The 15,481-nt window shown below is 42.5% G+C and overlaps 1 protein-coding gene across 3 annotated transcripts; it reads right to left on the bottom strand.

Annotated features, from left to right (window-relative positions):
- Positions 1-1,812: 1,812 nt before the first annotated feature.
- Positions 1,813-14,479, bottom strand: LOC310842850 (uncharacterized protein). 3 transcript variants are annotated; one of them, XM_083735020.1, is made up of 5 exons: positions 14,183-14,479; positions 10,044-10,337; positions 5,619-5,780; positions 4,965-5,011; positions 1,813-3,462 (listed from the first exon to the last, which is right to left on the bottom strand). In XM_083735020.1, the coding sequence occupies exons 1-5, from the start codon at positions 14,250-14,252 to the stop codon at positions 3,145-3,147; spliced, it is 891 nt and encodes a 296-aa protein (XP_083591146.1). In that variant the 5' UTR covers positions 14,253-14,479; the 3' UTR covers positions 1,813-3,144. The 3 variants fall into 3 exon arrangements, with proteins under 3 accessions (XP_083591146.1, XP_083591147.1, XP_083591148.1); XM_083735021.1 differs by having other exon boundaries at positions 5,619-5,762; XM_083735022.1 differs by having other exon boundaries at positions 5,619-5,741.
- Between the last annotated feature and the right edge of the window lie 1,002 nt (positions 14,480-15,481).

The following is a 15,481-nucleotide window of genomic DNA, read 5'->3' as shown; positions in this document are numbered from 1 at the left end:
CTTCCTTCCTCGGGCTTTATAGAGATAGGTTGCGTTGGACATTGGCTGGCTGAATGGAGAAGCACAGAGGGCTCCTTTTGGAAAGTGAAGCCTACTGCAATTCCCTTTTCTACACAAACTGTTAAAGGTGCAGGAGCCCTGCCATCTCCTTCATATGGCCACTCTACGTGGACATTGGATCAAACAGGCAGGGGATGCCATTATTAAATAAACAAAGAGAAGATAAGAAGGTTCCTGCTGGTTTAGATCAAAGGCCAAGTCTAGAATCCTAGTTTGCCACAGTAGTCAATAAGATGTCTCTGGAGATGTCTACAAGCCTGATATATGAGCGCTATCCTGCTTTTCTTCCTCAGCAGCTTGTATTCAAAAACTTATGAATTGAGCATGAAAGGAACACATATAGCCACTGTGAACATGTGATAGCCCTAACCTCCATGAATTTCCTTACCCCACCACCTTTTAAGCCAGTTTGTGGACTATAAAGGTAAAGGTAAAGGGACCCCTGACCATTAGGTCCAGTCGTGACCGACTCTGGGGTTGCAGCGCTCATCTCGCTTTATTGGCCGAGCTTCTGGTACAGCTTCTGGGTCATGTGGCCAGCATGACTAAGCCGCTTCTGGCGAACCAGAGCAGCGCACAGAAATGCCGTTTACCTTCCCACTGGAGCGGTACCTATTTATCTACTTGCACTTTGTTTTGTTTTTTTCAAAATAATTTTTATTCTGTTTTCCATCCATAACAAAGAAGACAATAAAGAAAACATACAACACGTATAATTTCAGGCTCTTAATTTCATGATCCTTACTCTCCCGACTTCCTCATACCTCCCCTTTCTGCATTCTCATGTCGAATTAGTTAATTAACAAATCCCTCCCTTATTTTCAAATTGATTATACAAATTATTCAAATTCTTCCACTTGACCATTATCGCTATTAACCCCTATTTTTCTCATTCAACATCAATCTAGCATTCACTGATTTTTGAATATTTCTTTAAATAGTCTTTAAATTTTTTCCAATCTTCTTCCGCCGTTGCTCTTCCCTGGTCTCGAATTCTGCTCGTCATCTCTGCCAAGCCCATGTAGTCCATCACTTTCATCTGCCACTCTTCCACGGTGGGTAAATCTTGTGTCTTCCAGTACTTTGCTATAAGAATTCTTGCTGCTGTTGTAGCATACATAAAAAAGGTTCTATCCTTCTTTACAACCAATTGGCCGACTATGCCCAGGAGAAAGGCCTCTGGTTTCTTAGGGAAAGTGTACCTAAGTACTTTTTTCAGTTCATTATAGATCAGTTCCCAGAAAGCCTTAATCCTTGGGCACGTCCACCCCAAAGGTGAAAGAATGTTCCCTCCCTTTCTTTACACTTCCAACATTTGTTCTCAGGCGAATGATAGATTTTCGCAAGCTTGACTGGGGTTATGTACCACCTATAAATCATTTTCATAATATTTTCTCTCAAGGCACTACATGCCGTAAATTTCATCCCGGTGGTCCATAACTTTTCCCAGTCAGCAAACATTATGTCATGACCAATATCCTGCGCCCATTTAATCATTGCAGATTTAACCATTTCATCTTGTGTATTCCATTTCAACAGCAAGTTATACATTTTTGACAAGTTCTTGGTACTAGGTTCTAACAATTCAGTTTCTAGTTTTGATTTTTCCACCTGGAAGCCGACTTTCCTATCTACTTGCACTTTGACGTGCTTTCAAACTGCTAGGTGGGCAGGAGCTGTGGACTGAACAACGGGAGCTCACCCCGTCGCAGGGATTCGAACCACCAACCTCCTGATCAGCAAGTCCTAGGCTCTGTGGTTTAACCCACAGCGCCACCTGCATCCTGCATTGTGGACTATGCTGGCAGCCATTTCAGCATCTGCAGCAACAGTGAGCAGCAATCATTTATCTATCAACCATAATTTATTGTACACATCTAGTTCTTTTCCAGTTCATTCCTAGTGGAGATAATTACTATAATCTATACAGTAATTGGTTCATTTAGCCTCAAAATTCTTTTGCTTAATATTCTGACTTGGGATATTTCTAGTTGAGGATGAGATCAATGAAATACATGATTAAAGTTCTGCTAATTTGGCTTTCAGTCAATAGAAAACGTATACATTCATTCTACTCACTGAGCACACTTCCAGATGACCAGATTATTGGGCATTCGTCCCAACTTGTTGGCAGGGAGATTAGATGACACTGGCTATTGAATGAGCATTTATTCTCATTTGCAAGAAAGTTTGATGATGTTGTGGACACTTTCCAATGAATTTCCCTGTCACTTCCCTTATTGCAAAAAGTCCAGTCTTTGGGAAAAGGGAGCTTGTTATGCAGAAGTTCCAAATCATTTTAACTGCGTGACCTGAATTTGTTGGCATGTGGTTGAATCCCACCTGAAAATAGCAACTATTTTGAAGTGCTTTGAGAGGGCATGTCCACACTTCTGCCTGCCCCGTGCCTAGAAAGCTTCTCCTGGCATGAGTCCAAGCAGTTTTGTCTTTGTTCTGCCACTTTCCCCTGGAAAAAACTGCTCTTTAGCCCTAATTCAGAACAAACATCAATCCAGAGAAAACCTTATTGCTTCGATTCAGTGGTAAAGATTGGGTTTTAGTGGCGGAAAGCAGCGGGGGAAATGCATGTCTGGATGGGCCCCTTATCTCCTGCAGTCTTTTAGTAAACTGGAAGTGCAAACAAAAGTTGACAGTTTCTCAGAATATTTTTTCTTTTCTTTTTGTTGTAGTATTCCTAAGCTTTCACCATCCAATTCTATGGAAAGCTAGGTAGTGATGGGGATTTGCTTACAGGATTTGTCTCTCTTTGCTGAAGGGATTTAGTAATAAACAGCTAGGCTGCTTATGCAACCAACTGTAATGTGGTTTGATTAGATCAAGGTTTCTGGAAACTAGGACTTGCAGAGCAGCTTATGAAAACAGAATAGATAACATCAGCATGAGAGTCATTTTAACAACCCCAAAATAATAAATAGCATCAATGAATGAACACATGCTCCTAGTGGAAATAGATGGTGCGATACCGATGCACTAAGCAATTATCAGAGTGAAGCTGGTGAGAAAGCTTGCAGAGTCACAGTGGAAGAAGCTATATGATGCTAAACAATGAGCGGTTGTCCACATTTAGTGATTCATTCCAATGGCAGCATATTCTGTAAATTCCGTCTCAGCAGAATGCTCATGTCTCTGAACTGGTTCCCCATAGCTCAGTGTTGCATAAATAAGGGCTTCCTTCTTTTGAGGTAAGAGTTGCTGGGTATTGGAGACACATTCATCAGAAGTAGGCTTGGGTGGTGCCCTGGTGTCATTCCAGCAATTGCATTGATTGCCGTAGATGGGATCATCATCTGGAAATTGCAGCACATAAGGCTCAGCAGCTTGATGAAGTGCAGATATCGTATGGGAGACATTGCTGCACTGGGCATCTGCATTGCTATTAAGCTGTGGGGGAGACAAGAGTACAATAGATTCATGAAAGAGTGCAGTATCTTAATCACATATTTAGCTAGCAAAGACAACAACCATGTCAGACATGGACAGCTCAAACATCAGGGAAGATGTCGCTTTTCAAGCCTTCATTAAAACCACAGGTTTCCCCCATCCCTGACCCTCTAGACCTTGTTGGGCTGCAACTCCCATCATCCCTGAGCATTGGCCATGTCTGCTGGGGCTGATGGGAGTTGGAGTCCAACAACATTAGCAGGGTAGCAGGTTGGAGAAGCCTTTTTACATTTTAATACCCAGGAGAACATCCAAGGCACCTGGATTAAAAGAAGTGCAGTTAACACTCATCAGATTATGTATTGTTTTGATGTGACGTTAGACACAAATGAGATGTGGCACTATTCCTGTCTTCAGTACTTGCTAAAAAATCAAATGGTTGATTTTTTAAAAAATAGTGTGGTAGTGATCAGGGTGAACTAGATTGAGATTGCATGTAGAAGAGGAGTGTTAGTCCTTTGTCCCAAACATAGTCCCGTTCCCAATGCAATGGCAGGAAAACTCGAATTGGGAGTCTGTGCTCCCAAAAGAAAGATCAGCCATGCAAAGACTAAAGTCATGAATGCCTCATTTGGACCTCTTCTAAGTCTAGAAAAAGCTGAACTTTGGAGCAAAAAACCAGCTTTGCACAAAACTAAGAACATTTGCCCATATTTCTATCTCCCTTCTTCCCTCTGTTGTTTCACGCTATCTGGTTAAGGTTGTTGGCAACTTGGGAGGCAGAATTTGTCCATGTAGTTCAGTAAGGTGCAATGTCACTGATGGTTAGGATTTAAAACACAACTAAACACCACTTCAGTTGAAGGCTGAGCTTTCTTCCTGTGTTCATTAATGAAAATTGCTTCCTTTAAGTGGCAAAGTCCATGAGGTGAAGGTTTTTATATGTATCTTGAAGGGGTTGGAACATAACACATTAGCCCTCTCCAGGAATTCAAGCTGTAGCTCCATGGTAGAACATCTGCTTTGCCCATAGAAGATTCCAGCTTCAATTCTTGACATCTCCAGGTAGGACTTGGGAAGAATCCTGCCCAAAATCCTGGAGAGCTGTTGCCACTCAGTGCAGACAATACTGAGCTCAGTGGACCAATGGTTTGACTCATGGGGATTGTAGGGATGAACACCCTAGCTTCACCCCTTGTCATTATTCTCACCTCGTGGTGGTGTCCATGTGAATCAGGGAGCCTCCTGTACTTGTGGGGCTCTCTGTGCATTTTAGAACCAAGATTTTCCATGGGTCCAGGAGGCTTGACACAGTCACCCTGCAACTCATGGAGGGAGGTGGGTGATGATTAGGGAGATAGGGGAAAGCTAGCACACACTTCTCCATGGCCTCTGCTCATGTGATTACTGTACACAGGGACAGAATGCCTGAAAGGGGCTTATGGGCATTTAAGTGCCATACTTGGAAATTCAATACCAGGCTGATCAGTGAAGAAACCTACCACATTCATTTCACTTTGCGAGATTGATGGGCCCTTATTGCTGTTCACTGGAAAGGAAAAGAAAAACACCAGCTATTGATGGAACAACATCTGGATAGTTCGTCACATTCATTGTACAAAAACAAGAACGCAGCTTGTGAAAATGCCCTGTCTCATAAAAAGGGGATCAAGGAAATGGATAGGTCAAAACTGCTATGCTGTTATAATGAAAGTCAGGCAATAAATATTTAAAATACAGTAAGTAGCTTTTATCCAAGACTATGAGTTTTGGAAGATAGTCATGGAAGCGGTCCTAAGACACTTTTATTTTAATCCTGAGGTAGAACAGAAATGGGGGGTGGCACCACTCCCCCCCACCCCGGTCAAGGCACATCGTGGTTCCCAAGATTGGTCAACTTATTTTGACCCATAAGGCAGAACCCCCCCCCCCAAACACCTCGCCCCAAGAATAAAATATAATCATAATAAATTTAGAAGTAGCCATTTGCTGCAGTTCTGTAACACTCAAACTCAACTGCCTCACTCTGCCTGTGGGTAGGTTCAGCCCTGGTAATATGAGAACTGAAAAGATATTTGAGTAGCAGAAGTGAGACAGCTGAATATCTCTGCCCAGGGAAAAGAGGGGGAAACTAGAGAGATATTTAGAGAATTCACCTTTATGCTTCCTTATGCAGCACAGCAGGCCCAAGCAGCTCAAAATGAAGAGGCACAGCGGTCCCAGGAATGACAGGAAATAAATAATCAGCTTCATGTCCTTTCCAACTGCTTCATTATCTTCTGCAGTAGCATTTTCAGATTCTGTTATTTTATTGTGATCTGTTATTATTATTGTTGTTGTTGCTATAATTATCATTTACATTTGCTATTGTCCTAATGCCAAAGCAACATAATGTTATATTTCAATACAGCAATGCAATTATTAATCATTAAGCAAATACAATGAACTGAGCAGTTAAAATCTCCCGTCAGCCTCCTACCAAAGCAGAATTCACCATCAGTTAACTTAACAGGGGTGAAATAACTAATATGGTAAGAGAAGTTAAAAACTGTTTAAAAGTAAGCATTCTCAGAAAGAGAAAGAGCATTCAAAAGTCAATAAAAATAAAAATAAAAATAGCATGCTTCCTAACAGAAGTAATCTGTTGATCCAGAATGGTTTCACAAGGGTCACTGACAGTACATTATGATCTCTAAATGTTCTTAATGCAATCTAGAAAGCCAGAGAGGCTATAATGAAGGATCCAGAATTCCCAGTGTTTTTGTAGAGGAGGGCAGAGGATGCTGAAATGAGTCAAATAAGGGCAAATGAGGCACTGCCCCAATAATCTGAGTTTGCTCTCCTCCAGTTCATGCCTGCCTGCCTTCTTACTAACATTCACTCCAGGGTGGCACAGCTCGTCAACTTACTCCTCAGTCTCAGTGTTTCTATTGTTGAACTCAGCAAGGAGGAGGATCCCTGGAGGGGAAAACATTTTTAGCTTTCCCCCCATACTGTTTTCATTACCAAAATAGCTCCTTCAACCTGCTATTAGAGCCCTAGTGCCCTGAGCCCCAGTTGAAAGGATGGGTGTGTCATGGAACTGTATGCTGGGCAGCCGCTGACACTCCATCTCTGTGTTTGGAGCATGTCAGAAGAGCCTCTACAAGCAGACCAATATACAGTACATGCATAGAACTCCATGAGGAGGGGAGCCATGACCTAGTCAGGGTTCTCTCTTACTCAGAGACACACTTCAAAAGGATGGATGACAGGAAGTAGAAGAAGAGTTTAGATTTGATATCCCGCTTTATCGGCTAACAATCTCCTTTCCCTTCCTCCCCCACAACAAACACTCTGTGAGGTGAGTGGGGCTGAGAGACTTCAGAGAAGTGTGACTAGCCCAAGGTCACCCAGCAGCTGCATGTGGAGGAGCAGAGATGCGGACCCAGTTCACCAGATTACAAGTCCACTGCTCTTAACCACTACACCACACTGGCTCATTTCCACTGGGCACAACAGCAGCAGGGGGTGGGCTAGCCCACTCAGCCCCCATTCACTTTCAATACTTGGGAGGAGGATCATGTGACACCCCCACACACACATACCTGTCCAAGTGTTCTATGATTGGGTGCATGGAGGGAAGCAGTTTTATAGAGTACAAGTAGAGACTTGAAACTCAGCCTCAAAGTAAACCTGATATTAAACTTATCTGTGAATCCTTTGCTTGAGATTCTCTTTTTTCTTTCTTGCATAAAACAAACTAATAGCAGTCATAAGGGTGGGGTGAGGGAGCAGGTGTTAATTCTGGCTGGAAAAGTGGCAGGGTAGGAGAGTACTGACCTCTCCTCATGTGCCACACAATGGCATTACCTGTGCCATCCGTCCATTGCCTCCCTGAAATTGCTCTTTGCATCAGCTAGCAACATTGGGGTGAATTAACAGTTTGGGAGAGAGATAATTTTCAGTAGGGAAACATCATGGGGGAGAAGTTGGATAAACTTCCCCTTTCTTCAGTTTTGATGCAGATGTTTTTGGGATGGGACTTACGACTATTTTTAGGTTTTATGTGTTTTTTAAAAGAGAGAAGTACAGTATCCCAACTATGTGCGTCAAAAGTCACATTTAACTCAACCCTTAGAGAAGTGAAACTAAGGTAAGTCAATTTGAGATCAGCTATAGCAGGGGTCAGCAAACCTTTTCAGCAGGGAGCTGGTCCACTGTCCCTCAGACCTTGTGGGGGGGCCAGACTATATTTTGAGGGAAGAAAAAAAAATGAACTCCTATGCCCCACAAATAACCCAGAGATGCATTTTAAATAAAAGGACACATTCTACTCATGTAAAAACACACTGATTCCTGGACCGTCTGTGGGCCGGATTTAGAAGGCGATTGGGGTGGATCTGGCCCCCCGGGCCTTAGTACGCCTACCCATGCGCTATAGTAAGAGTTGCACAGCCTTAGGTGTGCTTGTTTCGTATTTCAGCCTCCTGTGGGATTTTTATTTTGTAAAGGTTTCAGCATTTCAATTTTATACAGGCCGTTTCTTAAGCTCAAATGTAAGTTCTGGGCAATGTGACCCTCTTGTTGAATTTACATACACAGAAAGTCCAAATACCAATTTGAGTCATTTAGGTGTTACAACATGGGCTGTTTGGCAGTCTGTACAGGTTTCATTTCTTTACACTACTAGACAGCCTATTTTTTGGCAGATGACTGATAAGGCTACCACTCTACACATTGTTTGCAAATAAGGGAGCCGTGATGTCTTTGATGTGTGATGAACATTTTGTAACTGCAGCACTTGGGTTTAACTGTTTTCTGCAATGAACCCCATCAAGATTTGGGAAACTGAAATACTGCAAGGCAAGGAACAAATGAGCAAATCTTAGCCAACGTTCACACCATATATTTAAATCACTATGATACCACTTTAAACAAACAGGACTTCCCCCAAAAAAGAATTCTGGGAGATATACCTAGTGCTTTTTTCTGGGGGGATGCAGGGGGGTGCATACCCCTAAACATTTTTAAAGAAAAAAAGCACCGAATATACCTTTCTCCATGCACGGCCTTCAAGACAGCTTACAAGCAAAGCATTTATGTATACTACTATTATTTATTAAATTTGTATAATTCCCTTCATCTGAAGACCACAGGGTGGTTCACAACATAAAAAGAAAAACACAAAATACATACTAAAACAAAAGCAAAGCAATACCCCCCCCCCTCTCCCAAACACGTTTTAAAGGACATAGAATGTTAACCAGCCAAAGGCCTGCTTTATAGAGAAACGTTTATCCTGGCGCCTAAAGATATGTAATGAAGGCACCAGGTAAGCCTTCTTGGGGAGAGCATTCCACAAACGAGGAGCCACCACAGAAAGGGCACGTTCTTGTGTTGCCACCCTCTGGACCTCTCGCGTAGGAGGTACATGAAGAAGGGCCTCAGATGATGATCACAGGGTCTGAATCGCTTCATATGGGGAGAGGCAGTCCTTCAGGTGATGATGGTGCGCCCTTCAAAACTAAGTCCCAGGGCAGGTTGCAACAATTTAATACACATCATTAGAAACAGTTTAATGCACATGACAAACTTAGGTCTATTCATTTCAGTGGGTTTACTCCGAGTATAACTCAGTTGGAAACAAGCCCCTTTTCTAATAGCAGTCACACACTTCAGTACTTCTCCGGGCTAACAGTGTCATCAAAAGAGTTCAGCTTGTTGTCCGTTCCAGCTCTACTGTTCTATGATTCTATGACCAAGAGAGCAGTGCTGGATTGGGGGTGTTTGTTCAGAAGGGGGCACATGCCCTTGTGGCAGTTTTGGAGTGGTGGCAAATTACAGGCTTTCTCATGAGCATGTCCCTGTGTGTGTGCCCCTATTCAACTTTGCCTTGCTCCAAAGGGGAAGAGAAATTCAAAGTATCAGTGTGGGGTGGCCTTTCTAAGCCTCCCATACCCTCCATTCAGGCTTCACCTGAACCATATGGATTCACGGAGGCTCAGGAAACCTGCTCCATGTTGAAAGGCTCAATTTTCAAGTACCCGCCCCCATCTCCTTTGAAGCTCAGCTGGATTTCCAAGCCTCCCTTATGCCTTGGAGAGCTCACCTGCTACTGATCCTTTCAATCTCCAATTTCAAATCACTCTCTTCATCATTCTCAGCTGTTGCCACTGGGCTAAACATGCTGAGATGGCGAAGCGGGGCAGCAGTGCAGACCACTGTCGCCTATTGCAAAATTTGTAGATCCAGCATTGTAAGAGAGGCAGCGCGTGCAACATGGCTGGGACTTTGATGGGCCTTTTGACAGTTGGCTTTATATACTGTACTAAAGAGTGCTGCACAGAGATAAGAGGAAAGGGTTAGCCTGCAGCATGCCAGAGGTGCTTAGAGAAGAGGAAATAAAATCAATGTACAGTTGAAACCTTGACTGTGTTGATGTGTGTTTCTTGAGTAGAGCAAGAACATAAACAAATGACTGCAGGGCTATAAGCACCAGGCAACTGACCAGGAGGCTGACTGAATTGCCCATAGGCCTGTTGCTACAAACAATGAATTGGAAAAAGGCCCTCATTCTCGGAATTGCTTATGATGCTTACCTTGTACAATGACTTGTATTTCATGACCTGGGAGTATGCTTTCCCCAATAGTAGCTTTACACTGATAGCGTCCACTGTCATTCTTAGAAATAGGCAAAAATTGCAAAACAAAATCATGGCCGTTCCAAAGAATATTGTGTCTTTGTCTTTGGGGCAGAATTTCACTGTTCCTGTACCAATTTATCGTAAGATTCTCTTGGCAATCCATTACTGGGCACTTTATACTGAATGAAACACCAGCATTTATCGTGTAGTTGGTTCCCCTTCGGACAGAAATAGTGCAGTTTTCATTCCCTGGAAGAAAAAAGTGGGGTGGAAATTATGCCTGACACACCTCAGATATTTTTGCATTTTTAGCGATATCATTTCATTGGCGTCTTGTTGGTTTTCCCATCCATGGAATACCTTTAGATGAGAAGAGCTGATTGGCAAGCTAATATGATATAAAATATTGACATCAGTCATCTGTTATTGGTTTAATCACAGTCAAGATATTTATAAATTATTATTATTGTTGTTATTAGTATATTTATTTCTATCCCTTTTCCCCAGACTGAAACTCATGGCGGCTTACAAAGATAAAACAGAACAAGCTTAAAAACAAAGAAAAGATAATTATTTAAAATGTAATTAAACACTAACAGAATCAAAATGCTATAAAAAGATCTGTTAAAAACATAAACAGTAACTACACATCCCAACAACACCCCTTTCCTAAAAAAACAGTCAGTTCCCAAAGGCCTGTTGGAACAAGTCTTCACCTGCCAGCAGAAGGACAGCAATGACACAGCCAATCTAACTTCTTTAAGGAGGGAGTTCCGAAGTCTGGGAGCAGACACCATGAAGGCCCTGTCGAAGTGGGTGGTGGGACCAAGAGAAAGACCTCCCACAAAGAGTTCAGAGCCTGGACAGGTTTGTATGAGGGAATGTGGTATTTCAGATAACCTGGACCTTGGCATCAGAAGTCTGTTATCAGAAGTCTGGATGACCAAACAGTAACTTCTTGCTAAGCCCCATCATTCTGCCTGGACACTGAGGTCCAGCTCTGAGGGCCTTCTGGCAGTTCCTTGATTGCGAGAAGTGACATTACAGGGAACCAGTAGAGGGCCTTCTCGGTAGTGACGCCCGTCCTGTGGAAAGCCCTCCCATCAGATGTCAAGGAAATAAACAACTATCTGACTATTAGAAGACATCTGAAGGCAGCCCTCTTTAGGGAAGTTTTTCATGTTTGATGTTTTATAGTGTTTTTAATATTCTGTTGGGAGCCGCCCAGAGTGGCTGGGGAAACCCTGCCAGATTGGTGGGGTTCTATCTATCTATCTATCTATCTATATCTATCGTATACATTTCAAAATCATGTTGAAAGCTTTTGGGCTGGTGCAGCTAACTTCCATCAACCCCAGGAATTCACAGCTTACCAGGACACTTGCTGAACCCTTCAAACCCAGCAGCTTCAGCTCCCTTACCAATGGTAGCCCTTCTTCAATGCTTACTGTGGTCAATGGGGCAGTAAGCATGGGGGAGGGGATTTGATTCCATTTGCATTTAAAGGTGAACCTACCTAATTTGCACAGCGTGCAAATTGAAACACAGCCAACATCCAAAATTCAAATTTCTCCAAATTTTGCAGCACAGTTCTCCAGTCAAATAATGTGAGCAAAATTGCATATACAGTGGTACCTCGGGTTACATACGCTTCAAGTTACAGACTCCGCTAACCCAGAAATAGGTGCTTCAGGTTAAGAACTTTGCTTCAGGATGAGAACAGAAATCGTGCTCCAGTGGCACAGCGGCAGCAGGAGGCCCCATTAGCTAAAGTGGTGCTTCAGGTTAAGAACAGTTTCAGGTTAAGTATGGACCTCCAGCACTGTACTAGGGCAAAGTGTGCATAAGAATGTATACATCAGTGAAAATAACACAGAGAAACGTGTTCTATTTGGAGAAATTTACTTTGCAAAAATGTGTACATTAGGCAAAAGTGGGCATATTATGAGAAATTTGCACTAAAATGCTGATGGATTTATATGGGGACTTAAAAAAACCACACCATATCATGAACTAATGCAGTGAGCTAAATTTCAGATTGGAAAAATGAGGAAACTTATTCACTTACTACCTTCTGACCAGTGACCACAAGGCAACTTCAGCTACAGAAGGTGGAAATGGAACTAGGTGTGTGACTGAAATTTGAGAACAAGGACTTGTGTGGGGCTTATGTAAATCTGTGGTTTTAGGAGGAAAGACGAAGTAGCAGGCTGCAGCCAGTTTGCCACAAAAAGTGGTAGAAGAGAGTGCTGTTTGGTTGCCTGGGTCAAGTAGGCATTAATGGAATGACACGGTGCGGTTCAATAACTTGATCTGATTTACGAAGTTGAGGTGTTTTAAAAGCCACAACAATATCCTCAAGTAAGTCTTGTTCCCCTCCCCACATCTGAATAGAAGAATCTACAATCAAGACCCAAGCACTCTCCCCTCCTGTGGTTTCCAGCAAATGGTGGAATTGTTGTCTCTGACCTTGAAGGCAGAGCACAGTCATCATGGCTGGGAGCCATCAACAGACTTAGCCTCCAAAACACAAAATTCATGATGATGTTGATTGCTGCCTGAAGGTGAGTGCCACTGGTTCCCTAAAATTCACAAAGACTCTTCAGCACCCAGCAGTCCAAATCCTTCAGATGTAGATTATATGGTATGAGTCCACTTGCAAATTTGAAAGGCATGCAGGCATGTGCACACACACACACACACAGACAGACAGACAGACAGACACACGGGGAGAGAGAGAGAGAGAGAGAGAGAGAGAGAGAGAGAGAATGATGCAAAAATATTTCTTTTAAATCTTGGGAACTGAAGAACTAGGTCACATTTCTCTTTGGTACTTTGAGAAACACACATTTGCTGGTTTAACGTGTAGTTTCATACTTGAATATGCACTGCTGAATACAAATGAAGGTGTTAATCAACCTGGCATTACTTTATTTATCTGCTGTATTTGTGTCCTACCTTTCCTCCAAGTTGCTCAAGGCACCATACAGGATTTTCCCTGTCTCCATTTTTCCTTCGCAATAAGGCTTTCATGTAGGATTAGGCTGAGAGATAGTGACTGGCTCACCCATGCTGACTGACACCCAGTGGGCGACACCAGTGAGGGGATATGAACCTGGGTCTCCCTGATCCTAGTCCAACACTATACCCACCTACACCACTGAACAGCCTTGGGTGATAGAGAGCCATTTCACATGTTCTAACATTTTATTATTCATTGAAGATAAAGTGCTCTATAAAATGTTTAAAATAAATAAGTAATGTTCCAGGAAAGACAAGCTCCCATTTGTCTGCTCACAGTGGCCATAAAAACATATGGAGGTAAGGTGAAGATATCTACGAGATGTTTCCAAATATTTCTCTCTCCTCTGCATGGTACAATGGTTGTCACAGTCAAAGCATTTCCTGTAAAACATTAGTTGTTTTGCTTCTTTACCTTGAGTTCCAGACCGATTAAAAGCAATAAAATATTGATGCATTTAACTTTATCAGACAGCTGCAGAGAGAGGATTTCAGAATATTACGCTCTGATTAATAGTTAGAAGCTTTCTCTCTAACCTAAACTTATTCTTGAGTAGTTTTATAGTGTGGGTACCTGCAACCTTCCAGCATTGTTAGGCCTCCAATCTCATCAACAATCGGCCATATTAATTTGCCCTTTGCACTATATTGTCATATTTCCACTCATTCTCCTGTTTTTTATACTGGAATGAACAGGATTAGTCATTTCAGCTTGTTTTCATTATATAACGTCTCCATCCTGCTAACACTCTGCTTGCTCTTCTCTGATACTGCACGCATTATCTTATGGAAGACACCAATTCACATACGAAGAGTGGCTGTAATTATTCAGTGAAGAAGAGAAACTTCAGCCCCATAGTGTTCGAATATAGATTAATAGTGGCTTCTCTGTTGGGGCTGAAGCCTGGTGTGAAATATTCTAAGGCTGGGAATAAGGCCCGTTATTGTACTATTTAACCCAATTTGAGCTGTAGCCTGAACTTAACAGTTGTGTCTAGCCACCTGAAAACATTTAGAAATAAAGGTTTCACACACGTTTCACTGGCATTCAGATAGATACGGCCATATCTTACCATGTGCCCACGTATTCTCCAGCGTCAGCATCAGAAAGAGGGAGCACATTGCAAAGCTACCTGCGTACATGGCCTGGAATGTAGCTTCACTTCATAGTCATCGTGGAAAAGAAAGCTGATCCGTCGGGATGAAACTGTTTTTCTGGCACAGTTTCAGCAGCTTCTTAATTCGGCTTGCGGAGGCTCATGTACAAACACTTCAGTTACCTCAAGAAAGTGAGCCAGAGTGGAGGCGTGAGGGGATGTGAAAGAGCTCTGCCACGCTCACAACAAATCAAATTTGCTCACCGTAGAACTTCCTGCAGCCGCTGCTGGTTTCCAAAGCCTCTTGCCTCCAAAACCAGACAGAATGAATTTTTGTTTTTGTTTTTTTTGTTTCACCTTGAAAGAGGAACTGGTGGATGGAAACAAAACGAAATACACAGAACATTTTTTGAAAGAGTAGCTTCACTTTTTTAAAAAGCATTTGAAAAAGTAAAGGTTTTTTTGAAAAAATAAAAAAAAATAAAGAATTGTTGCAGCACCTCATTTGGATGTCTTCTTTCTTTTGGAAATTCATGTCACTCCTTCTAAAAGCGAACTCATGTGCTGAGTGCCAACAAAGTTGTAACCAAAATGGGAGAGCAGTGCTATTTTTCTAGAAAAAGAGGTGCTAGAACTCCCCATGAATGCCTCCCTTGTTCTCTTATAATGGCCATGGCGCCCACCTGAGAGGTGCCAGAACTGAGTTCCGGCTGAAGAAAAAGCCCTGTAGAGAAGTATCAGCATGCTCAGTGGGAACCCTGAATTTTGCAGAGGGGCAACAAGTAAAAATACTCACACCACTGGGGCAACTCTCCCTCCAAGAACCTTCACGTTACCCTATGAGGTCTGCACATGCTCAGTAGCCATGGAATGGTGGCAAGCAGTTGCAGAATGGCTTGATGAAGGAGGGCCTGGATGGCACCCTAAGCAGGAATACCTGTGTTAGGAAATAAGAATATGTTGCAACATTTTGTTGCCCCTGCCACTTGTACACATAACAAGATGACTGAACAAAATTTCTTAACACAGATCGCTTATGGATATTAATGATAGATAGATCATATACTTTTGCATTTTTGTTAACACAGAGGGAGTTAAGAGATCATTTCTCTCACCACTGTTAATGCCAGTGAGGTTTCCTCTAATTTTGCCAAGCCAAATTAATATTTAGGGCTAATGCAGATGATGTCCTTCAGCAATGCTTGAGACTATAAGGAAAAGGCTGCAGAAATCTGGGACAGCTGTAGGAGGAAATTTCTATGTCCACAGCCTGCT

Source organism: Podarcis gaigeae (genome assembly GCF_964106915.1).
Source record: "Podarcis gaigeae genome assembly, chromosome: 4".
Lineage (NCBI taxonomy): Eukaryota > Metazoa > Chordata > Lepidosauria > Squamata > Lacertidae > Podarcis > Podarcis gaigeae.
The sequence above is the reverse complement of the archived record's forward strand: the minus strand, read 5'-3'. Positions and strand labels throughout refer to the sequence as shown.

Excerpts from the sequence above, each read along its gene's own strand:
- LOC310842850 (XM_083735020.1), bottom strand. The coding sequence starts at position 14,252 with ATGTACGCAGGTAGCTTTGCAATGTGCTCCCTCTTTCTGATGCTGACG. Across the intron at positions 5,012-5,618 it reads CTGCATAAGGAAGCATAAAG|TGAACAGCAATAAGGGCCCA; the intron begins GTGAATTCTCTA and ends TTTCCTTTCCAG. Across the intron at positions 3,463-4,964 it reads CGCAAAGTGAAATGAATGTG|CTTAATAGCAATGCAGATGC; the intron begins GTAGGTTTCTTC and ends TCTCCCCCACAG.